Source organism: Pristiophorus japonicus, chromosome 3, assembly GCF_044704955.1.
Source record: "Pristiophorus japonicus isolate sPriJap1 chromosome 3, sPriJap1.hap1, whole genome shotgun sequence".
Lineage (NCBI taxonomy): Eukaryota > Metazoa > Chordata > Chondrichthyes > Pristiophoridae > Pristiophorus > Pristiophorus japonicus.
The window spans coordinates 111,971,658-111,997,807 of NC_091979.1; the positions used below are offsets into that span (position 1 = coordinate 111,971,658).

The 26,150-nt window shown below is 48.9% G+C and overlaps 1 protein-coding gene across 1 annotated transcript in view; it reads right to left on the reverse strand.

The window, feature by feature from the left end:
• Positions 1–10,143, reverse strand: part of col28a2a (collagen, type XXVIII, alpha 2a) — a 205,003-nt gene extending 194,860 nt beyond the window's left edge. Inside the window, exons 1-2 of the mRNA XM_070875706.1 lie at positions 9,981–10,143; positions 8,960–9,528 (exon numbers count right to left, since the gene is read on the reverse strand). Of these exons, the coding sequence (XP_070731807.1) occupies positions 8,960–9,528; positions 9,981–10,134 (723 nt within the window). The 5' untranslated portion in view covers positions 10,135–10,143. The remainder of the gene's footprint in view (positions 1–8,959; positions 9,529–9,980) is intronic.
• Between the last annotated feature and the right edge of the window lie 16,007 nt (positions 10,144–26,150).

The following is a 26,150-nucleotide window of genomic DNA, read 5'->3' on the forward strand; positions in this document are numbered from 1 at the left end:
TTGATGGAAGGAGATGTTTCCCTTCTGAAAAACCTTCCCTACACTTAAGGAAATTGCGCAAAGACAAAATCGGCAGAGAGAAGATGCCATTGTTTCAGCCGACACGGCGGGGGGTGCGGGGTCCGGGATAGGTGTGGGGTCCTTTCGGCCCGGGATAGGTGCGAGTCCCTTTTGGCCCGGGATAGGTGCGGGTCGATGCGGGGTCCAGCCCGGGATAAGTGCGGGTCGGTGCGGGGTCCATTTGGCCCGGGATGGCAGCGGCGTCATTTTCCGTTTCCAGCCCAACCTCAACCCTTGGTCAGCAGTTTCCAGCCTCAGCCCTTGGTCAGTTTCCATTCCCAGCATCAGCCCTTCAGAGCGTCCCTCGTTCCCCTGGCAACATCAGTTTTTGGCGCAGGCCTTAAGCTCCACCCACAGAGCTGCGCGGCGCCAAATTCACAGATAATTCCGGCGAAACTCGGAACTTTTTTTCCTGGTGTAGTCGGGCCACAAAAAAAAAAAATCGGACGTACCTCTTCAACTCTTTTTAAGGAGGCAAAATAAAGTTAGATCAAGTGCCCCCCCCGACCTGGGGACACTCCAAACATTTCCCAAGGCCCTTTTTTGGTTTTTTTGTATCTTTGTAGTTTTTTTTGTGTTTTTTTGGGGGCTCTTAAACCATAATTTACAAGTGCCCCCTATAAAAGGGGAGGGGGGACACTAAAACCGGCATTTAAAACAAATTAAACTTTAAAACATATAAAATCAAATTAAAATTTGGTTGCCAGGGGTAATAATGCACACCAGTCCCTCCGGTGCCCACCTCTCGTGGAAGGCCGCGAGCGTACCGGTGGACGGACGTACCTCTTCAACTGCGCCAAAAAAGTAACAGTTGCTTCATTTTCTCTCTAATGATTCTCTGCAATGCTTTGCTCTTTTACTTCATTCTCCAGTTCAATAGGCTTATGTTTTTCCTAAATTACAGATTAGCAGATGCCATAGAGATGTCCTCTGAGTAAAGATAACTATTTTGTTATTTGAACAGGATGTGAGTGTTACTTTGAAGATTAGTAGACAAACACAAGTAAAGAAACAGCTATTATGATGTTATGCATTTTGCTTAAAGGTATATACAGTAATACGATTAAGTATGAAAAACTGTTTCTAAAATAAAAGCGTTTACCAGCAGTTTCCCTGCAATGTTGCTAACAAGTAGTCTAAGATCGTAAGTGAAACTCCATACGAACAGAAGGAAAGAAGACATCAAAAGACTTTGACCATCAAGCTCACCCCATTCAGATATGATTCAGCCAAACACATCACTTACACCCTCCACCCTCTAGTCAAATTAACCCCTAGAATAGGCAAATAAAATCAGAGAAAACACATGCACGTAATGTACGAAAAACCCCTTGAATGTGCCAGTGGTGTGTCCAACACTATGAGCCCAAGTTTCAGCTGTCCCGCAGAATGGCGCACCTCCGAGAGGCCCGTCTATTTTGTAGAATTAAAAGCACGCCTAAAACTTACCTCGCAATTCTCGGTGTTCAGCAGGCCTGTTTAGCAGTCAGCACAGCTCAGCACAAGCAGCTGGGGGTGGAGCTACAGCCCTGCGCCGAAAAGAGTGCCGCCAGCTGCGCGCGCATGCGCAGTGGAATCTGCGCGCGTGCGCAGTAGCTCCTGGTCCTCCCAGTGCGTCCTGTCTCCAGGCAATCCTATCCCTGGCCAAAGGGACGTCGTGATGTTCGCCGCCCCTATTCTGGGCCAAGTGGCCTGCCTGCCTCACCGTCCCTCGCCTTGCCTCGATGCCACTGCCCTTACCTCCTCAGCGGCGGGGCCCGCCCGACCAGCAGCTCTTCGGCGGCAGGGTCCGCCCGAACGCCTCCCCGGTGGCAGGCCCCGCCCAACCAGCAGCTCTTCGGCAGCAGGGCCTGCCCGAACCCCTCCCCAGTGACTGGCCCCACCCGAGCACCTCCTCGGTGGCGGGGCCCGCCCGACCAGCAGCTTTTCGGCGGCGTGTTGGAGGACTCCCGGTGCTCCTGAACGGATAGGTGCTACAGTACGTGAGTAGAAACTTTACATTTTTTATTTATTAATTTATTGATTGATTTTTTAAATATTTTTTAATTGATTTATTGATTTATTTATTGATTTATTTGTCATTTATTATTGATGATGGCTCTTTATTGCTAAAAGTGAAATGTTTAATGCTTTGGAAAATCCCCTAACTTCCCTTTCTCCCCACCCCCCCCCCCCCCCCCCCAATCTCTGGCTATCTGCGCCTAATTTCTTAAGTGTACGCAAGGTTTTTTTGAGTGTACAAAAGTCAACACTTATTCCGTTCTAAGTTAGTTTGGAGTAACTTTTCGCTGCCTAAACTTGCAAAACAGGTGTAAGTGGCTGGTAACGCCCCCTTTTGAAAAAAAACTGAACTAAAACAAAACTAAACTAACTCACTAGAACTGGAGCAAACTAAATGCCAAGAATTGTGATTTCTAAGATACTCCAAACTAAGCTAGTGGCTCCGAAAAAATAGGAGCGACTCCAGCTGAAACTTGGGCCCATTAATACAACAAATTTACTGAAGTAATATATCACATGATAGACACATGGTAAAAATATGAAACATCTTACTAATACTTATAGAAAACAGGCTTCATTTGTAATACTATTTACTTACCACTTTAAAAAACTTGCTTTAAGATGCAAATAACGTTGTCCTTCTGTCCCCAGCAGCTCTTACTTTCATTCATTTACATGATAAAATATTACATTTTTGTTCTAGTGGATTTGTAATATTTACTTAAGATGCAGGGACCCTTGACCAAGTTATGATTCTTCCTGAACAAATGTTACAACTGGGGCTTTGGAGACTAAAGCCTCCAGAGATGCTGGCCTTCAATTTACAGCAGTCTGTCTCCTTTGCATTCACTATATTGGGGAAACAGATCATGCGGGGCTTCAATATCCTCCCCGCTGCCCAGCAGTCTGCTCCCACACAGATCTCTGGCCATTCTGAGGCAAACCCACGTCCATATTACTTAACAGTCCTGCTCAAATGACCACAGATATTTCAGGCTCAGGAATCAATAACTATGGGACCTGTAGCTGCAGTTCAGGCTCTAAATATTATATTATTAGCCCTAGCCAGTTCTTGCGCACTATGGGCACTGCGTATAGTGACCCAAGAAAATGAACAAAGGCAAAGGGCAGCAACAGAGAAGTAATGGAAAATACAGGTAATGTGAGTCACTCTACTACACAGCTACATGGTAATGGTAGCAGAGACATACCCAAGGAGACTGAGGTTTGGTAAAGAGCCAATGAGAGAGCTGTAGGAAGACCTAAATAGAACATGTGAAATAGACCAGTTAGCCTAACATCTGTCATTGGGAAAATGCTGGAGTCCATTATTAAGGAAGCAGTAGCGGGACATTTGGAAAATCGTAAATGCAGTCAAGCAGAGTCAGCATGGTTTTATGAAAAAGAAATCATGTTTGACAAATTTGCTGGAGTTCTTTGGGGATGTAACGAACAGGGTGGATAAGGGGGAACCAGTGGATGTGGTGCATTTGGATTTCCAGAAGACATTTGATAAGGTGTCACATAAAAAGTTACTGCACAAGATAAAAGTTCACGGGGTTGGGGTAATATATTAGCATGGATAGAGGATTGGTTAACTAACAGAAAACAGAGAGTTGGGCTAAATTAGTCATTTTCCAGTTGGCAAACATAACTAGTGGGGTGCCGCAGGGATCGTGCTGGGGCCCAACTATTTACAATCTATATTAATGACTTGGATGACGGGACCGAGTGTAATGTAGCCAAGTTTGCTGATGATACAAAGATGGGTGGGAAAGCAAGTTGTGAGAAGGACACAAAGAATCTGCAAAGGGATATAGACATGTTAAGTGAGTGGGCAAACATTTGGCAGATGGAATATAACGTGGGAAAGTATGAGGTTACCCACTTTGGCAGGAAAAATAAAAAAGCAAATTATTATTTACATGGGAGAGATTACAAAATGCTGCAGTACAGAGGGACCTGTATGAAACACAAAAAGCTAGTATGCAGCAAGTAATCAGGAAGGCAAATGGAATATTGGCCTTTATTGCAAGGAGGATGAGTATAAAAGCAGGGAAGTCCTGCTACAACTATACAGGGTATTGGTGAGACCACACCTAGAGTACTGCGTACAGTTTTGGTCTCCTTATTTAAGGAGGGATATACTTGCATTGAAGGCAGTTCAGAGAAGGTTCACTAGGTTGATTCCTGAGGTGAAGGGGTTGACTTATGAAGAAAGGTTGAGCAGATTGGGCCTATACTCATTGGAGTTTAGAAGAATGAGAGGTGATCTTATTGAAACATATAAGATAATGATGGGGCTCGACAAGGTAGATGTAGAAAGGATGTTTCCCCTCGTGGTGGAATCTAGAACTAGGGGACATAGTTTCAGAATAAGGAGTTGCCCATTTAGAACAGAGTTGAGGAGGAATATCTTCTTTCAGAGGGTCATAAATCTGTGGAATTTTCTGCCCAGAGAGCTGTGGAGACTGGATCATTGAATATATTTAAGATGGAGCTCGACAGATTTTTCAACGATAAAGGGAGTGAAGGGTTATGGGGAGCGGGCAGGGAAGTGGAGCTGAGCCCAAGATCAGAGCAGCCATGATCTTATTAAATGGTGGAGCAGGCTCGAGGGGCCAAATGGCCTACTCCAGCTCCTATTTCTTATGTTCTTAAATCTGAATGGCACTGCCGATAGCCGCCAAAGTCAGTGTGGCCGTCAATTTCTATGTATCAGATGCTTCCAAACAAGCACTGTCAGCATCTGCAGTGTCAGCCAATTTGTTGTCCACAGTCTTCAACATTATAGAGTAACACAATTCTACAGAACTACTTGCTTTTCCCAGAGTCTAACATATTAATGACTGCACCATTGCCATTTGTTTCCCATGCACAATGCAAGACCTGCCAACACAGAATCATGCAGGTTAATCCCTGCTCCCCTGAAATTCTTATGAGGATTTTGAATATGTATCTCTAGTAATTTAAAATCTAGAGTCACTTAGATTTAAAAGAGGAGCTCTCAGGTACAAATTGAAGCTATCGCAAAGTCTGTATATATCTGACAATTGTGTCAGATTCCTTCTGTTACAAGGGATAAAATAACAACAAACTTCACAATGTTGTACTGGAATAGGCTTTAGCCAGTTGAAAAGAAAGAAAGACTTGCATTTACATAGCGCCTTTCACAACACCCAGGCATCCCAAAGCACATTACAGCCAATGAAGTACTTTTTGAAGTGTAATCACTGTTGTAATGTCGGAAATGTGGCAGCCAATTTGCGCACAGCAAGCTCCCACAAATAGCACTGTGATAATGACCAGATAATCTGTTTTAGTGATGTTGATTGAGAGGTAAATAATGGCCAGGTTATTAAATTACCTTCGCGCAATGACTGAGTTTTCAGTGGCAGCTACCAAAACATTCCCTATCTCTATTAAACCACACTACTGATCTCATGTTCTGTATAATATCAGACTGCTGGTCTTCCATTTCCTGTTAAATTAATCTATGGATTAATTAAGCTCTCTGTTCTTAAATTATGCTACCGGTCTCACAATTATATTAAGCAAACCTGCTGCTACACATTATGAGAACAGCAACAATAGTCTAGGACCTATATGTTCTGCATGCCTGATTACAATACTTTTCCTCAGGGTCTACGGAACACCTCCCCAAATGCCATAAATATCCAGGTGAGATCAAAAAGTCAGCATGAAGAAAACACAGGCACAGACCCACATTTTGCCACTTCGTGATGCAGTGCCAACTTTCTGTGCTCCCAGGTCAGCTGTTCCACAGTTAATTTTACGACATGTGGAATAAATTTTTAAATGTCACCAGGAAACATGTTTATTCGGTGGGAAGTTCAGATTTGAAAAGTTAATTTTCACATTCCGTGGATTTTAACTATTTGAGTAACTAAAGAGAGTTTTTTTTAAAGTTTAGACATTACCTGAAATTGCATTAAAATTAAAATGATAACATGTGTCTTAATAGTTGGCAATGGTTAGCAACTGAAGCTTCATCATTTTATTTTGCCTCAAGCATTCCAAATACAATGATTGAACAAAAATGCATCAATCATATGGTATGTACAGCAACAGGAGAAGATGTAAATCTACCAAGGCCAAAGTCCTCACATAATTGCCACCACATTTTCACACGTTTTAAACCCATTAACATTGTTTTACAGCCATCTGCTGAATAATTCACAATGACTATAGAATGCCAGCCATTAACTTAAATATCCCCCACATAAATCTTAAACCGAATAAATCCTCATTTTGATTTTAATTTTTACTTTACTTCACTAAAAGGTGTATCAGCTGGCATTTGTACACATCATTGCCATTATATCAGTACTGTAACTACTTCCATAATTGTGGACGAATGTATCAAGAAGAGTAATCAAGGGATTTAGGATTTATAAAAGTTCATAAATTAGGTCGCTAATGCAATATGTAAATATCCTTTATAGAGTTCGTAATATTGAAGAATAACACAACATAGTCGCGTCAGCTGCAAATTTGGCAATTTTGCACTGTTCTCAGAATTATCTGAAAATTAAGCAAATATTTCTGGCAACAAGATAATGGCCTGGATTTTCTTGACATTGTTAGTTAACTGTCAGATCAGGACTTCCACCTGCCTACATTATCCCATCGGTACCTGTTTGTAACTATTCTCTCCCAGAAAGAATATTAGAAGTATTACAAATTCCCTATGGTTGTCTGAGAACAAGGGAAGGGATCTTGAAGGGCTTTATTGTGTCATGCAGATAGAAGCCATCCTCTACATTGGAAGAAGTTTGTGACGACCCCCTACCTGATGGCAATGCTGCTGGTAGCTGGAAGTCTGGCCCCACCTCCTCTCTGTCTTGGCATTGTTTGTTGTGATCATGATCTTCCAGGCATTCGTCCACTTCATCTTCTACATTTGGAAGGCCCAATCTCTTGATAATAGCCAAACTATGGAGGATGCAGCAAATCACTATAAATCTGGAAACCCTTGCTGGACTAGACTGCAGGCTCCCCCTGACCTGTCCTGTTCACACAACAGAATGAGGACTGGGGAATTTGGATGGTCTGTTCCATGATGATCTTAGTGATGTCCAGACCTCAATGAACCTACTTTCAGCTTCTATCCTTGGATTCCCAAAATGTATTATCAGCCAAAGGCAGAAGCAGGTATCCCTAGTCTCCGATCTGCCAACCTGTCACATTGTTTTAGGTGAGCAGTGCAAGTATCCTGAATTGCCCAAGAATAAACAGCTCCCAGGTAGCATGCAATGATATGCAGAACAAGGTGGTTTGCATCACCCTACTATCTGGACATTGAAGGAATTAAATCCCTTCCTGTTCATGAAGTTGATCTTTACAGCCATATGGGTGGCATCAATGACATTGTGCACTTGTCGCTGTGACTAATGTCAACAGATGCCACTTGGAAGCACCCAGATGCATAAAAGTTAAATGCTGTTGTCATCTTCACAGACACAAGTCATTCCCACAATGAAAAGAGACAGAGAGTCAGGTTCCAACAGGTGGTTTATCTCTGTCACGGTCTCAGGGGAAAGTGCAGACTTCTCGGACACTGGGGTAGAATTTGCTATGTGTTTTGCTCATTTTTCGCTGTCCCAATTTAAATATGCAAAGAAGGATCCTGCAACAGATGCAGGACACTTCTGCCATATTGGGCTAAAACACATCAGAGCTTTCCTTGCGCAAACTCCAAAAGATTTTTTTGTTTCTACAGTGGCCTAATGAGCGATCCTTAAAAGGCACCACCAAAGGATGAAACACAAAAGTATGTTTTTAAAACCTATCTGAATATAGAGCTAGAAGGAACACCCATGCTCCTCCTGGCTTCACATTAAAACTGCGGGCCACTGCTGACCACTGCTCATTCACCCTTCCCGCCCCTCCGCGATCCACCCTGAAACTGTTCTCAGCCAGTCAATTTTGCTCCTCGGTGAACTGCCTCTTGGAGCATGACTAGTGCCCACAGTATTCAACTTGCCTCCTAATGGTACAAGAGGATAAATATTGTGTGGTCCTCTCGCCCATCTGTTTAGACATGGCAGTCGTTCCCACCGATTGGTTCGCACCCAAAAACAGGTGCGATTGAGTATCTAGGCCACTATCTATGGGAATAATTTGAATAGGACCTCTGGTCTATCGACCTTGTGTCCAGGGCCGTGCCGTGGATCTTATGACTAGGGGACAGTGCTGTACAGTAAGGACAAGCTGGTGGAGGACCACAAACAGTAGACACCTCAAGTCGCTGGAGAAATACCACCAACGATGTCTCCGCAAGATCCTATAAATTCCCTGGGAGGACAGACGCACTAACATTAGCGTCCTCGACCAAGCTAACATCCCCAGCATCGAAGCACTGACCACACGTGATCAGCTCTGCTGGGCAGACCACATAGTTCGCATGCCAGACACGAGATTCCCAAAGCAAGCACTCTACTCAGAACTCCTTCACGGCAAACGAGCCAAAGGTGGGCAGCGGAAATGCTACAAGGACACCCTCAAAGCCTCCCTGATAAAGTGCAACATCCTCACTGACACCTGGGAGACCCTGGCCAAAGACTGCCCTAAGTGGAGGAAGCGCATCCGGGAAGGCGCTGAGCACCTCGAGTCTCGTCGCCGAGAGCGTGCAGAAACCAAGCACAGGCAGTAGAAAGAGCATGCAGCAAACCAGTCCCATCCACCCCTTCCCTCAATGACTATCTGCCCCACCTGTGACAGAGTCTGTGGCTCTCGTATTGGACTGTTCAGCCATCTAAGAACTCACTTCAGGAGTGGAAGCAAGTCTTCCTCATTCCGAGGGACTGCCTATGATGATCGTGTGAGTTAGTGCGAGTGTGTTAGTGCGAGCACGCGTGCATTCCATGCTCCTTACCACTTCTTGGAAGAGTTTCCCCAGGGCGCTGTCGTCCTGCAGGTTGTGCACGAAGCGGGAGGCGGGCGGGCTGGCTAAGAGGCGCAGTTTGGCCGCGTTGGGCGGCTCGGTGGCCACGGGCGACATGCCCACTGTGAAGAACTTGATGCCTTGGTTCTTGGCCTCGGCCGTGGCCGCGTAGATGTCCGGGTTCCTGGGGTGGTCCACGCCGTCCGTCATGAGCACGGCCACCCTGACGCTGCCCGGGGCCGCCTCGTTCAGGTAGAGCTGGGTCAGGTTGGTGATGGCATACGTGGTGTAGGTGCCGTGCCCGATGTAGCTGATGGGGGCAACGCGGGCTCTGAAGGCGGCCGGGCCGCTCCAGTCGCGGAAGGTCTGCTCGATCAGCACCGTGCTGCTGTACTGGAGCAGCGCCACTCTGGGCACCAGCCGCCGGCCGCTCGACACCCGCAGTTGCTGCAGCCGCTCCACGAAGTCCAGCACGAAGCTCTTCTCCCGGTTGTGGTTGAAGTCCTTGGCGCTTTCCGAACTGTCCAACAGGAATGCAATCTCCAAACTGCAATCCTCCTCTGAAAAGTGGGAAAGAAAGATTGAGTGGTTGATTTTTGGGGCTGTTAACATATTTTGTGACCTGTGGGAATTGCAACATTGACCTGAAGGGAAACAAGCATAATCCAACTTTCAATAATTTCACTTGGCTTCACTTTTTATTTCCTTCACAGAAAGACAAGCAGTTTGTCAGCACAACGTTCACACAATGAAATAGGTTGTTTCATTTTGAAGTGGCTTTGATAATGAACACTTCTTGTGTCATTCTTGTCTTCAGGTCTACATTGCGCCAAGTGCCGTGTATAAGGCAGTGGAGATCTCTAGAAACTGCCATCGGGTTTACCCTGCAGCCGGTGCACAGTTACACAGATAAAGCAGAAGTTATGGATGAGGAAAGATGGGCTACTGAAAGCAATGAGTGCGAGCAAGTATCAAATAAACAACATAAAGTTAAATAAAAGTCTGATATGACCTTGTTCATTTTCTCCTGGTGGATTAGATGAGAGATACTTATTTTTTTGTCTTCTGACCAAATTTCCATCCCCTCGTGCTTCATAGTCTTGCGATAAAACGTGCTGGTATCCTGTCCATACCAGGAGCCACCAGAGTTGGTAGAACGCTTTCATTCTCCCTATAATAATAAATCTGCATTTAAAAGTGTCAATACACAACAGACCAAGTTCACGAACCCAAATGTCCGTTTTGATATAAGAAATGATACAGTTGTATTGCAAATTACGTGTGCCACATTCTATGTTTCAATATGTTTCTATGTAAACATACTCTGATGTATTAGAGATAGAGTCCAGCTACTTTTGCTGCAGAGTTGTGTAAAGTTAACTTTAGCAACCACGCAGAAGAAACTCGACAGATTCTGCAAAATGCGCAACCAAAGTGTCGGAGGCTGCTGCGAATTTGAAAGAAAGTTGGATTTACTGTAAATTATTGGAGTTAGGGTATTGTACAAAGTAACATTTACCTGTGACGAGTCCTCAGCTGCCTTTTGTCTCCACTGGATTGAAAAGCAAAACAAGTATTCGCAGGGTAATCTGGCTGAGTGTCCGAGGTCTTTCAATTCAATCTCTGGTCAATCTGTCTCTTTTCAAATTGACTTGTCTCCTGCTTTATAAATGAAGGCGGGACAGCCCGAAGATGGCACTGCAATGACGAAGACAATTGGCTGCAGTGAGGAGCTGCAATTTAATTTGAAAATAAATGAAAAAAGAAAGGTTCTGGGCGCCTAAGAATAAAAAGTACAGGTATTGTGAAATTGAATTGCGGTAATTATTCACGTAAAGAAAAATGGCACACGGCGGTAAATTAACCTGCGCAATCCAATGTAAAGTTCAAATCATGTCAAAAACTTCAAGAGTGAAGTTAGATGTGTTATAACCACCACTGTAACTCTGAAATTGAACAATAGCTTCAGTAATTCCACTTCAAAAGGTCGTGAAAGGCGCTATATAAATGCAAGTCTTTCCTTCAACACATGAGTAATGATTGATACACTGGATATTGAGAAATTGGATACCAATATCCATATCATAAAATAGAATGATGGCCCATTTTAGATCATCCATCCGAAAAAAACAACAATTCGCATCATAATAAATCATCATAGCATCAGAATGTCCCTTCAATAATTGCAAGGCGTTTTTGCCTCCACTATTCTACCCAGTAGTCCATTCCATATGTTAATCACATTCCATGTGAAGGAGTAGTCAGGAGGAGGAAATAAAGCAGAAACAATCAGATGATATCAGTTGAGGTAAACTCATGGGGCCAGATTTGCTGGAGCGGGGCATCTCACAGCCTGCCCTGTTAGTTAGACTCGTTCTTGCACATTTAAGTTTAAAAAAATGTTGCCCACAAATTTGCTGGAAGTCTGGGACCATGGCGAACAACAGGACAAACAATATATCTCCTTACCTAATGAAATTTATGGATTGAGAAAGCAACAGAGGAAGGATTGAGAAGGAAGGTGAATTAAAGTGGGTGAATTTAATGTCAAATCAAGTACAGAAAGACAAATAAAGAGAAAGAAAGATTGGATTAAGAGAGAGAAAAAAAAGACAGAAAGGCAAAGTAAGAAAAAAATATAAAACTTGACATTTTAAAATCTCCTAAAATAATTCATAATCTCAAAGAATGAAATTCCACACTTATAATTGTTCGTTTTCTGGGCCATAGAGGTTGATTGGCAGTCATTAACAATCATCACAAGGGGTACTAATGCTGTTAATTGCAAGAACTTTCTATGGCACGTTTAATGAGCAATTAACGTGCAAATGCAGCAACATCATGAAACATGGGGAGGTTCAGCATGAGATGCCATTTTCATGAAGCGAATGGCAGAGTGGCACAAATCAGCCAGCAACTTGTGGCGATTCGCAATATACAAGTTATTGCTCCCTCACCACCAGTTGCTGACCGATTTTCACACTAATAACAACAAGCGTCGTTCAAACACCAGTACCTTTCAGTAAAATATGACCCATTATGTTCACCTGCTCACCCATATAGATTGCTACATAATTGGTAGTTTTACAGAGCAATCAATATAATGCCTCATTAAAAAAATTACTGACCCACAGGAAGCAACACACAATGTAATGTATCCATTTCTTGACGCTGACTTTCTCTGTAACTGAGCTTTTAAATGAAAAGTTTATGATGAGCTTGGTGGTGTGGTAGAAACATAGAAACATAGAAAATAGGTGCAGGAATAGGCCATTCAGCCCTTCTAGCCTGCACCGCCATTCAATGAGTTCATGGCTGAACATGCAACTTCAGTACCCCATTCCTGCTTTCTCGCCATACCCCTTGATCCCCCTAGTAGTAAGGACTTCATCTAACTCCCTTTTGAATATATTTAGTGAATTGGCCTCAACTACTTTCTGTGGTAGAGAATTCCACAGGTTTACCACTCTCTGGGTGAAGAAGTTTCTCCTCATCTCGGTCCTAAATGGCTTACCCCTTATCCTTAGACTGTGACCCCTGGTTCTGGACTTCCCCAACATTGGGAACATTCTTCCTGCGTCTAACCTGTCTAAACCCGTCAGAATTTTAAACGTTTCTATGAGGTCCCCTCTCATTCTTCTGAACTCCAGTGAATACAAGCCCAGTTGATCCAGTCTTTCTTGATAGGTCAGTCCCACCATCCCGGGAATCAGTCTGGTGAATCTTCGCTGCACTCCCTCAATAGCAAGAATGTCCTTCCTCAAGTTAGGAGACCAAAACTGTACACAATACTCCAGGTGTGGCCTCACCAATGCCCTGTACAACTGTAGCAACACCTCCCTGCCCCTGTCCTCAAATCCCCTCGCTATGAAGGCCAACATGCCATTTGCTTTCTTAACCGCCTGCTGTACCTGCATGCCAACCTTCAATGACTGATGTACCATGACACCCAGGTCTCGTTGCACCTCCCCTTTTCCTAACCTGTCACCATTCAGATAATAGTCTGTCTCTCTGTTTTTACCACCAAAGTGGATAACCTCACATTTATCCACATTATACTTCATCAGCCATGCATTTGCCCACTCACCTAACCTATCCAAGTCACTCTGCAGCCTCATAGCATCCTCCTTGCAGCTCACACTGCCACCCAACTTAGTGTCATCCGCAAATTTGGAGATACTACATTTAATCCCCTCGTCTAAATCATTAATGTACAATGTAAACAGCTGGGGCCCCACCACAGAATCTTGCAGTACCCCACTAGTCACTGCCTGCCATTCTGAAAAGTACCCATTTACTCCTACTCTTTGCTTCCTGTCTGACAACCAGTTCTCAATCCACATCAGCACACTACCCCCATTCCCATGTGCTTTAACTTTGCACTATATCTCTTGTGTGGGACCTTGTCGAAAGCCTTCTGAAAGTTCAAATATACCACATCAACTGGTTCTCCCTTGTCCACTTTACTGGAAACATCCTCAAAAAATTCCAGAAGATTTGTCAAGCATGATTTCCCTTTCACAAATCCATGCTGACTTGGACCTATCATGTCATCTCTTTCCAAATGCGCTGCTATGACATCCTTAATAATTGATTCCATCCTTTTACCCACTACTGAGGTCAGGCTGACCGGTCTGTAATTCCCTGTTTTCTCTCTCCCTCCTTTTTTAAAAAGTGGGATTACATTGGCTACCCTCCACTCGATAGGAACTGATCCAGAGTCAATGGAATGTTGGAAAATGACTGTCAATGCATCCGCTATTTCCAAGGCCACCTCCTTAAGTACTCTGGGATGCAGTCCATCAGGCCCTGGGGATTTATCGGCCTTCAATCCCATCAATTTCCCCAACACAATTTCCCAACTAATAAGGATTTCCCTCAGTTCCTCCTCCTTACTAGACCCTCTGACCCCTTTTATATCCGGAAGGTTGTTTGTGTCCTCCTTAGTGAATACCAAACCAAAGTACTTGTTCAATTGGTCTGCCATTTCTTTGTTCCCCGTTATGACTTCCCCTGATTCTGACTGCAGGGGACCTATGTTTGTTTCATTTCCTGGCATTAATATTCCTCAGTATGACAAGCACAAATTTCACAATAAAGGCATTTGTGAAGTAGGCAATAACAAAACAAATACAACCTGCAGTGTTTTAATTATTGGTAAACTATTTCCTTCAACTGCAGTTAATATTTATGTTGTATATATCTTTTATCTATGAAGATGAAACTATTTCTCGGTGTAAATCTGGAGAATATAAGTTAATGATTTATTTCCAAGGTTGCAGCAATAGAACTGTGCTGCTCAGTTCTTCAAACTTGTAAAGACAGATCTAAGTGAGGTTGTTATTTTCTAATAACTGGTTACCTGAAACCGTTTGCTATGTGGAATTTAGTGCTGCATTCTGGCTAGTATTACAGGTTACAATCTTGTTTAAGTGAACATCTGCTAGGTCAGAGGTTAATCAGCATCTAGGTTGCGGTCGTGTATATGATATGATGTGTGTTTGGTTAGAATATTACTGCCTGTCTAGCAAAAGGCCCGAATGTCACTATTAGCTAAGACAGCTGTGTTTGCGGCTGTAGAGTTTCATTACCTCCTGTAGGTTTGAAACAATCAGTATAATGGAACTGTCAGATAGGAATGATGAACTGAAAAGTTATGACTGAAAATCAATATCTGCCTCAGCTCTCTGACTCAAATGTTATAATCTCCAATATGTTTGTGGTCAATTTTATATATATATAGAATCATTATCATAGGCAGTACCTCGGAATCGAGGAAGACTTGCTTCCACTCCTGAAGTGTGTTCTTTGGTGGCTGAACAGTCCAATACAAGAGCCACAGACTCTGTCACAGGTGGGACAGATATTCATTGAGGGAAGGGGTGGGTGGGACTGGTTTGCTGCATGCTCTTTCCGCTGTCTGCGCTTGATTTCTGCATGCTCTCGGTGTTGAGACTCGAGGTGCTCAGCGCCCTCTCGGATACACTTCCTGCACTTAGGCGGTCTTGGGCCAGGGACTCCCAGGTGACAGTGGGGATGTTGCACTTTATCAGGGAGGCTTTGAGGGTGTCCTTGTAGCGTTTCCACTCCCCACCTTTGGCTCGTTTGCTGTGAAGGAGCTCTGAGTAGAGCACTTTGGGAGTCTCGTGTCTGGCATGCGGCCGATGTGGCCTGCCCAGCAGAGCTGATCAAGTGTGGTCAGTGCTTCAATGCTGTGGATGTTAGCCTGAATGAGGACGCTGATGTTGGTGCATTTGTCCTCCCAGGAAATTTGTAGGATCTTGCGGAGACATTCTTGGTGATATTTCTCCAGCAACTTGAGGCGTCTACTGTACATAGTCCATGTCTCTGAGCCATACAGGAGGGCAGGTATTACTACAGCCCTGTAGACCATGAGCTTGGTGGCAGTTTTGAGGGCCTGGTCTTCAAACACTCTTTTCCTCAGGCGGCCGAAGGCTGTACTGGCGCACTGGAGGCGGTGTTGGATCTCGTCGTCGATGCCTGCTCTTGTTGCTAGGAGGCTCTCGAGATATGGGAAGTGGTCCACGGTGTCCAAGGCCGTGCGTGGACCTTGATGACTGGGGGACAGTGCTGTGCGGTGAGGACGGGCTGATGGAGGACCTTTGTTTTACGGATGTTTAGCGTAAGGCCCATGCTTTCGTACGCCTCAGTAAATACGTCGACTGTGTCCTGGAGTGCAGCCTCGGTCACGTGATATGCTCCTCCTGTGCCATGTGGGAACTCAGGGACGCTTCCGGTGTCCCTGAGGACTACGTGTGTGAGAAGTGTATCCACCTCCATCTCCTGACGTACCGCGTTGCGGAATTGGAACTGAGTGTGGATTCACTCTGGAGCATCGACGATGCTGAGAATGACATAAGTGGCACGTTTAGTGAGTTGGTCTTACCGCATGAGAAGGATCCACAGCCAGCTATGGAATGGAAGACCAGCAGGAAGAGTAGTACAAAGAAAGTAGTGCAAGGGTCCCACCTGGTCATCCTCCTGCAAAACATCTACACTGCTTTGAGTGCCGTTGAGGGAGATGACTCATCAGGGGAGAGCAGCAGCAGCCAAGTTCATGGCACCGTGGCTGGGTCTGTTGTACAAAGGGCATAAAAAAGAGTGGGAGAGCAATAGTGATAGGGGATTCAATCATAAGGGGAATAGATAGGCGTTTCTGCGGCTGCAATCGAGACTCCAGGATGGTATGTTGCCTCCCTGGTGCAAGGGTCAAGGATGTCTCCGAGCGAGTGCAGGACATTCTAAAAAGGGAGGGAGAACAACCAGTTGTCGGGTGCACATTGGTACCAACGACATAGGTAAAAAAAAGGATGAGATCCTACGAGACGAATTTAAGGAGCTAGGAGTTAAATTAAAAAGTAGGACCTCAAAAGTAATAATCTCGGGATTGCTACCAGTGCCACATGCTAGTCAGAGTAGGAATCGCAGGATAGCACAGATGAATACGTGGCTTAAGCAGTGGTGCAGCAGGGAGGGATTCAAATTCGTGGGGCATTGGAACAGGTTCTGGGGGAGGTGGGACCAGTACAAACTGGACGGTCTGCACTTGGGCAGGAACAGAACCAATGTCCTAGGGGGAGTGTTTGCTAGTGCTGTTGGTGAGGAGTTAAACTAATATGGCAGGGGGATGGGAACCAATACAGGGAGACAGAGGGAAACAAAAAGGTGACAAAAACAAAAAACAGAAAAGAGATGAGTAAAAATGGAGGGCAGAGAAACCAAAGGCAAGAAACAAAAAGGGCCACTGAATATAAAAGGGCTGCAGGAGGGGTAAAAACTAAAAATCATGGTTTAAAAACGAGGATGAAAACACTCTACCTAAATGCACGCAGCATTCGAAATAAAGTAAATGAGTTGACGGCACAAATCATTACAACTGGGTATGATTTGGTGGCCATTACAGAAACATGGTTGCAAGGTGGCCAAGACTGGGAATTAAACATACAGGGGTATCTGACGATTCAGAAAGATAGGCAAGAAGGGAAAGGAGGGGGGTAGCTCTGTTAATAAAGGATGATATCAGGGCAATTGTGAGGGATGATATTGGCTCCAATGAACAAAATGTTGAATCATTGTGGGTGGAGATTAGAAATAGTAAGGGGAAAAAGTCACTGGTCGGCGTAGTTTATAGGCCCCCAAATAATACCTTCGCGGTGGGGCGGGCAATAATCAAGGGAATAATGGAGGCATGTGAAAAAGGAATGACAGTAGTCATGGGGGATTTTAACCTACATATCGACTGGTCAAATCAAATCGCAGGGGGTAGCCTGGAGGAGGAATTCATAGAATGCATACGGGACTGTTTCTTAGAACAGTATGTAACAGAGCCTACAAGGGAGCAAGCCATCTTGGATCTGGTCCTGTGTAATGAGACAGGAAAAATAAATCATCTCCTCGTAAAAGATCCTCTCGGAATGAGTGATCACAATATGGTTGAATTTGTAATACAGATTGAGGATGAGGAAGTTGTATCAGAAACGAGGGTACTATGCTTAAACAAAGGGGACTACAGTGGGATGAGGGCAGAGTTGGCTAAAGTCGACTGGAAACAAGGACTAAAAGGTGGCACAATTGAGGAACAGTGGAGTACTTTTAAGGAGCTCTTTCATAGTGCGCAAAAAAAATATATTCCAGTGAAAAAGAAGGGCGGCAAGAGAAGTGATAACCAGCTGTGGATAACCAAGGAAATAAAGGAGAGTATCAAATTAAAAACCAATGCGTATAAGGTGGCCAAGGTTAGTGGGAAACTAGAAGATTGGGAAAATTTTAAACGACAGCAAAGAATGACTAAGAAAGCAATAAAGAAAGGAAAGATAGATTACGAAAGTAAACTGGTGCAAAACATAAAAACAGATAGTAAAAGCTTTTACCGATATATAAAACGGAAGAGAATGACTAAAGTAAATGTTGGTCCCTTAGAAGATGAGAAGGGAGATTTAATAATGGGAAATGTGGAAATGGCTGAGACCTTAAACAATTATTTTGCTTCCGTCTTCACAGTGGAAGACACAAAAACAATGCCAAAATTTGCAGGCCACAGGAATGTGGGAAGGGAGGACCTTGAGACAATCACTATCACTAGGGGAATAGTGCTGGACAGGCTAATGGGACTGAAGGTAGACAAGTCCCCTGGTCCTGATGAAATACATCCCAGGGTATTAAAAGAGATGGTTGAAGTTATAGCAGATGCATTCGTTATAATCTACCAAAATTCTCTGGACTCTGGGGAGGTACCAGCGGATTGGAGAGCAGCTAATGTAACGCCTCTGTTTAAAAAAGGGGGCAGGCAAAAGGCAGGTAACTATAGGCCGGTTAGTTTAACATCTGTAGTGGGGAAAATGCTTGAAACTATCATTAAGGAAGAAATAGCGGGACATCTGGATAGGAATAGTGCAATCAAGCAGACGCAGCATGGATTCATGAAAGGGAAATCATGTTAAACTAACTTACTGGAATTCTTTAAGGATATAACGAGCATGGTGGATAGAGGTGTACCGATGGATGTGATGTATTTAGATTTCCAAAAGGCATTCGATAAGGTGCCACACAAAAGGTTACTACAGAAGATAAAGGTACGCAGAGTCAGAGGAAATGTATTAGCATGGATAGAGAATTGGCTGGCGAACAGAAAGCAGAGAGTCGGGATAAATGGGTCCTTTTCCGGTTGGAAATCAGTGGTTAGTGGTGTGCCACAGGGATCAGTGCTGGGACCACAACTGTTTACAATATACATAGATGACCTGGAAGAGCGGACAGAGTGTAGTGCAACAAAATTTGCAGATGACACTAAGATTAGTGGGAAAGTGGGTTGTGTAGAGGACTCAGAGAGACTGCAAGGAGATTTGGATAGGTTAAGCGAATGGGCTAAGGTTTGGCAGATGGAATACAATGTCGGAAAGTGTGAGGTCATTCACCTTGGGAAAAAAAACAGTAAAAGGGAATATTATTTGAATGGGGAGAAATTACAACATGCTGTGGTGCAAAGGGACCTGGGGGTCCTTGTGCATGAAACTCTTTTGAGTTTACCTCAAAATAAACATAAACATTAAAACCATGCCACCCGCCTGGGTGACACAGCAGACATTTTCAAGGCCCCTTTTTTTTTCTTCTTTTTTTTGGTTTTTTTTGGGGCGCTAAAATCAAATTTTTCCAGTGCCCCCTATAAAAGGGGAGGGGGACACTAAAAGCACCGGCAATGAAAACAAATTAAACTTTAAAACGTAAAATCAAATTAAAATTTGGTTGCCGGGCGTGATGATGCACTCCAGTCCCTCCGGTGCCCACCTCTCGCGGAAGGCCGTGAGCGTACCGGTGGACACCGCGTGCTCCATCTCCAAGGACACCCTGGACCGGATGTAAGAGCGGAAGAGAGGCAGGCAGTCAGGTTGAACGACCCCCTCGACCGCCCGCTGCCTGGACCGGCTGATGGCACCCTTGGCCGTGCCCAGGAGCAGTCCTACGAGGAGGCCTTCGAACCTACCCGCTCCCCTCCGCACAGGGTGCCCAAAGATCAGGAGAGTGGGACTGAAGTGCAGCCAGAATTTCAGGAGCAGCCCCTTCAAATAATGGAACAGGGGCTGCAACCTCGTGCACTCAATAAAAACATGGAACACGGACTCCTCCAGACCGCAGAAATTGCAGGCGGCCTGGGAGTCCGTGAACCGGCTTAAAAATATATTGCACGGCACTGCTCCGTGCACCACCCTCCAGGCCAAGTCCCCGATGAATAGTGGGAGGACCCCTGCGTAGAGTGCCCTCCATCGGGGAACCCCGCCTCCTCCGGACGGCAAGATGGTACGCCATGGCGTGTCCGGACAGCCGGCGAGGATGGCAAAGTTGAGAGTGTGCAGGAGCAGCCCGTACAGGAAACCCCTCCGCGCGGAACTGAAAGGCACGGAGGGGATTTCCCCGAGGCGGCTCAAGTTGTGAGGCGCCGGCCCCCGAGGGAGGTTCCGGGGTTTGGCGCCGATGAGGAATTCCGTCCGGACGGGGGTCAGTTCGGACGGGATCTCCCCACGTGCTTGAGCCTCCTCGATGCACCTAACGGAGTCAGGGCCCAGAGCTGTTTTTAGCGACTCGATGGCATCGGCCGCGTGGCGGACGTTGGCAGAGTTTAGGCGCCGCGCCAGCATGTCTAGCGCCATCCAGCCCACTCCTCCGCCATCGAGCAGGTCCCTGACCCTGGTCACCTCACCAGCCACAGCCCTCTCTTCCGACCGCCACATAAAACCTCGGTCGTGGAGGTACGGATTACCGAGCAGCGGCTCCTGCAGGACGGCCGCCACTCCAGCCGGCGGAGAGCTGTGCTTGGTGGAGACTTTGTTCCAGACCCTGATGAGTTCCCTGTAAAAGACAGGCAACTCCCGGAGGGCGGTCCTGGCACCCCCCAAGTTCACAAACAGGAGCTGCGTGTCATAATTGAGGTCGCGCTGCTGGCGGAAGAAATACCTCGCCAGAGCACACCACCTAGGAGGGGGCTCGACGTAAAGGTATCTCTGCAGGGTCTGAAGACGGAAAGTCGCGAGCTGGGTGCTGACGCACACCAACGACTGACCGCCCTCCTCAAGCGGGGGACTCAAGACCGCGGCAGAGACCCAGTGCTTCCTGTTGTTCCAGAAGAAGTCCACCAGCTTCTTCTGTATCTTGGCGACAAACGCAGGGGGAGGGGTCAAAGTGACCAGCCGGTACCACAACATTGCGGCCACCAGCTGGTTTATGACTAGCGTTCGACCCCTGTAGGACAGCACTCGGAGCAGTCCTGTCCAGCGCCCTAGGCGAGCGGCGACCTTGGCCTTCAGCTCCTGCCAGTTCGCCGGCCAGGCTCCCTCGTCGGGGCTATGGTAGACTCCCAGATAGAGGAGATGGGTCGTGCTCCAGGCAAAAGGCCTGAGCTCCTCCGGCAGGGAGTCCACCCGCCACTGACCCACCAGGAGTCCGGAACATTTCTCCCAGTTGATCCTGGCGGAGGACGCGGCTGAGTAAATCTCCTGGCACTCACGCATCCTCCGCAGGTCAGCGGGATCCTCTACCGCGAGGAGCACGTCATCGGCGTAAGCCGAGAGGACGACCTCCATGCCCGGCCCTTGCAGAGCCAGTCCCGACAACCTCGTCTGCAAGAGGCGCAGGAAAGGCTCCACGCAAACGGCGTATAACTGGCCGGACATGGGGCATCCCTGGCGCACCCCTCTCCTAAAGCGAAGGGGCGCCGTCAAGGACCCGTTAACCTTAATCAGACACTCCGCGGCGGCGTACAAAAGTCGGATCCGGGCGACGAAATGCATCCCGAACCCGAAAGCGCGCAGAGTTCCGAGCAGATAGTCGTGATCCACCCTGTCGAACGCCTTCTCTTGGTCGAGGGATAGGAAGGCGACCAACAGACCAGCCTTCTGGGAACAATGGATGAGGTCCCGGACCAGATGGATGTTATCGTGGATTGTCCGGCCCGGGACCGTGTAGGACTGGTCGGGGTGGATCATGTGGTCCAGCACGGCACCAAGGCGAGCAGACATCGCCCTGGCGAAGATTTTGTAGTCCGTGCTGAGGAGGGAGACCGGGCGGCAGTTCTTAAGGAGGCGGAGATTGCCCTTCTTAGGCAGCAGGACGATGACTGCCCTGCGCCAAGAGAGGGGCATCTCCCCGGTCGCCAGACTTTCCCCCAGGACCCGCGCGTAGTCGCTCCCCAGGACGTCCCAGAACGCCCTGTGGAACTCCACGGTCAGCCCGTCCAGCCCCGGGGATTTTCCCCTCGAGAGCCGGTCGAGGGCACCGGTCAGCTCCGCCAGGCTTAGCGGAGCTTCCAGATTTTCGGCGCCCTCCGGGCTGACCTTCGGCAGGTCCTCCCACAAAACTCTACGCGCTTCCTCGCTGGACGGATCCGGAGAGAACAGAGCCCCGTAATATTCATGGGCCCTGTTGTTGACGCCCTCCGGATCCGAGACGAGAGAGCCGTCGTCGGCCAGCAGCGTCAAGAGCTGCTTACGGACACTCTGCCTTTTTTCCAGCGAGTAGAAGAAGGGGGAGCCGCGGTCCAGATCCCGCAGGAACCGGATCCGCGATCTCACGAACGCGCCTCGGGACCCGACGAGCTGCAGGTCCTTCAGCGCGGCCTTCTTCGCTTCGTACACCGTCCGCAGGGCCGGGTCCTGGACGACTTGACCGAGACGGGATTCCAGGTCGAGCACCTCTTTTTCTAGGCGCCCGACTCTGGCCGCCCGCCTCTTGGTCGACCCCCTCGCGTACTCTTGACAGAAGACGCGGACGTGAGCCTTGCCCACGTCCCACCATAGCCTCAAGGAGGGGAAGCCCCCCTGCTTCCTTCTCCAGTCGGACCAGAATCGACGGAACGAGTCCTGGAACCGCACGTCCTCCAGCAGCCGGTTGTTAAAGTGCCAGTACGCGGACCCCGTCCTCGCGCGGAGCGAAGCGAGCTCCGCCCACACCAGGTGGTGGTCCGAACACGGCACCGGCCGCATGGAGGCCGCCGGGACGCAGGAAACGTACGCCCGAGACACGTAAAGGCGGTCGACTCTAGACCATCCTACTCCAGGCCTCACCCAAGTAAAGGCGCTGGAGTCGGGGTGGAGATTTCGCCAGACGTCCACCAAGTCGAAGGATCCGACCAGGTCCCTCAACTTCTCCATCGCCGTCATGCACTGCGGGACACCGGAGCGGTCCCTCGCCTCGAGGGTGCAGTTAAAATCCCCCCCGAGGACAATGCAGTCGCCGACGTCGACGGAGCCAAGAAGAGCGGACACCTCTTCAAAGAAGCGCGTTTGCTGCGGGCCGGGCTGAGGGGCGTACACGTTCACGAGATGGAGCGGCACGTCCCCCAGGCGAACCATTACGTGCAGCAAGCGGCCTGGCACGGGCTCCTCGACCCCCAAGATCTCCGGCTGAAAATGCGGGCCCAGCAAGATGGCCACCCCACTAGAAATGGCGGTGAGGTGGCTCATGCAGACCTCTCCTTGCCATTCCAGGAGCCACGTGGCTTCGTCTCCCGGAACGGTGTGGGTTTCTTGCAGGAAGCACACCGCATATTTCCCCTCCCGCAGGAGCGAAAAATTGTCAAATCTACGGCGTGCCCCTCTGCCGCCGTTGATGTTGAGGCTGGCTATGGTTATCTTCATGGCAAAAGCATAGTGCAACCTCTACCTTAACCTATTGTGGGGGAGGGAGCGGAGTCTTTTGTTGAACTCCGCTCCCTCCGCAGCCCAGCGAGGAGTCCCTCGAGCTCGCGCAGCTCAAGGTGTTGCGCCTTTGTCAAGGGCCCGCCCGTGGCCAAGGTTTTAACGGCGGCGCAGACGGACCCCTTGATCAGCTCTGGCTCGGACCATTTTTCCAGGGCCAGTCGGGCTTGGTTGCGGCAACCCCGGCTCTGGGCCAAAAAGTCCCGGAGTTCCTTTGCAGGAATGAGGATGGTCTCAGCGGCGGCCGCAAGCAGATCCACCGCCTCGCTGGCGGTGGTCTCTATGTTTTCACCCGCGTCCCCCACCGAGTCCCCGTCCTCCTCCGGGAGGTGGCCACCAGCAGCCGGCCCATCGACCGCACAAGGTACGGCAAATGACCCGGCCGCTCCAACCGGCCCTGGCTCTGCCCCGATCCCACCCCCAGGATCGTCGGCAGAGGAGTCCCCACTGGGCTCTTTTAAAAATGGTGCTGGGTCGGGAAATGACAGCGGAAGGGGTTCCCCCTCCACCCCAGGAACCGGGGAACAAGGAGACACCCGGCCATAGGAAATCCCCAGGCTCCCCAAGTGCTCCAGCTCCAAAGCAAGAGGCGAGGGTGGGTGTTCCTCCGCCTCCCCGCTGCCACCCCCCGGCCCAGCATCTACAGTGTCATAAAAAACATTTGTTTCGGTTTCTGCCGGGTCGAGCGACTCCCGGGGGAAGTTGGTATTGGCTGGGCGGGCTCAGGTTCGGACTTTTCGGCCCCGCCCGCCTCAGTCCCCGGGACGCCCGGCCCGGCGGCAATGCATTCCTCCGCGGTCCCCACGCCCCCCACGACAGGCAGATCTTCCACGCCATCCCCGGGAGGCAGAGGCTGGGCAGCCTCGACTGTCTCACCCTTCCCGGGGACAGACTCCTCCCGCCTACGGCGCTGCTTGGGGGCGCTGGTGGGGGACGCGGGACACGCGGCGGGCACCGACTCCTCCGCGGAGGGATGTTGTTCCCCCTCCGCCTCAACGGAGCGGCGCCTCCTTTTGTTGCTGGAGGTGTGCTGAGGCAGGGAGACCTCCATGTCTGCCGAGGCCTCCCGCTCCGCCCCCCCCCTTTTTCTTTTCTTGCCCGCGCCCAGGCCCCTCTGCGGTGTTGTTCAAGGGCTCGGGCACGGGCTCAGGGCACCCCGCGCTCGCCGGTGGCTGGGTTGGGCCGAGCGCAGTGGTCAATCTTTCTGGCGCACTGAGGGGACCCGTCTCTAGATGTTTCTCCTTGTTCCGCGCCTTCTTTCCGTTCGGACGCTCTCCCTCCCCCCCGCCGGAGGCCCCGAAAACAAAGGCCTCCGACGATGCCCGCGCACCTACGGCTCCCGGCACGCGGACGCAACTAGGGGGAGGGGTGGCGGCGGCGCCAGCCTTGGCCGCCTTCGGTGGTTTGGCGGCCTTGGAGGCGGGGCAGTTCTTGCGAATGTGCCCCACCTCCCTGCAGGCATGGCACCGCACGCCGTCCGACGTCCAAAAGACACGGTAGGCAGTCCCCTCGTGCACCACATTAAAGTTCCCCTCCGTCGTCTCCTCCCGCGCCAGCCGGACAAAGAGCTGGCGGCGGAAGGAGAACACGTGGCGCAGGCTGTTCTCCCTGAGGCCGAGCGGTATGGGGTTGATCCCCGACCTTACCTCCTCCAGTTGGTGTAGGTGAGGGAGGAGGAGCTCAGCGGGAACAAAGGGCGGGACGTTTGAAACGATGACCCTCAACGCGGTGGCCTCGAGAGGGTCCACCGGCAGGAACGTCCCGCCCACCGTGAGCCCCTTTTCGAGGGCCAGGGACACCGCCCGCTCCGACCCCAGGAAGAACACGGCCTTCCCAGACATCTTGGAGGCCGCGACAATGGCCGAGGGGCCGACTACCCCAGCCATCGCCCGCACGCACTCCTCAATGCTCATTGTGGGGTGAGTGTAGCTCTTGACCCCATGTTTTCTGGTAATTAATCTGAAAGGTGGCAGGGCAGTGGGTGGCGCAGGAGGTGCCGTGGAAGCGGTTGCCACCTGCGCATACGTCTTCGCTGGCCCTGCCACCGGCGTGGATGGGGTCGCCATCACGGGGTCCCTTTAAGGGCTACACCCACCCCAAAGTCACAGGCCTTAATGGTCTTAATTGGCCTCTTATCTAAAAGACTGAGCAGAGGAGCTCTTAACGAGGCACCTCTCCCCTAGTTGGCAATTGGGGAGGGGCCTTGCTCCCTCTGCTCAGTTGTCTCAATTGTTTTGTTGTTTTTTTTTAATTTTTAATTTAGGAGAAAGGGGTCTCAGAGAGAGAGGGGAGAAACAGAGTAACAGAGAAAGAGAGAGGGGGGTGGGAAGGGGGGGGGAACTCCGAGGGCAGGTCTCCCCTCGCAGCTGTGGGTGGGTGCAATCCCCAGATGGCAAAACAAAAACACAGTCTTTGGGTTGGTCTTCAGGTGAGGGGAGAAGATGTCTTCACCTGGGGCAGCTCGAGCCACCAGGCACACACTCCTAATGATGTTTAATAGGGTGATTAAGGAAAATCTTCAGCCTGGTAGCTCCAGCTATCCCAGGCTAGGCAATTGGGGAGGGGGGGGGGGTTCAGTTGTGTGTGGGGCCTAGTTGTAGCAAGGCCCCCACACACACTTCCACACACACACACCCCCCGCGATGTTCCGGCCCTCAGTGGTCTTCTTTCCTCCCCCCACCGATTCAACAAAGTCTTTTTGGGACTGCACCAATACACCCACCTGTAGAATGGTAGAGTCTCCCTCCTTCCACACTGGATGTTTGTTGTTGGTTTTTCCCCCTCTCTCCAACTCTTTGCAGAAGTGGTAAATTGTTGTTAAATGTTTTCTGCTTCCTCCTCTCCCTCTGGGTGAAAGTTGGTGGTGAAGCCCCTTCCTTCCTTCTCTTCCTGGGCTGTTCTCAGGGCTCTCCAGGCAAGAGCAAAAGTTGATAGCTGCTCCTCTCTCTGCAGCTCAGCTCCTACTGAGCAGGACA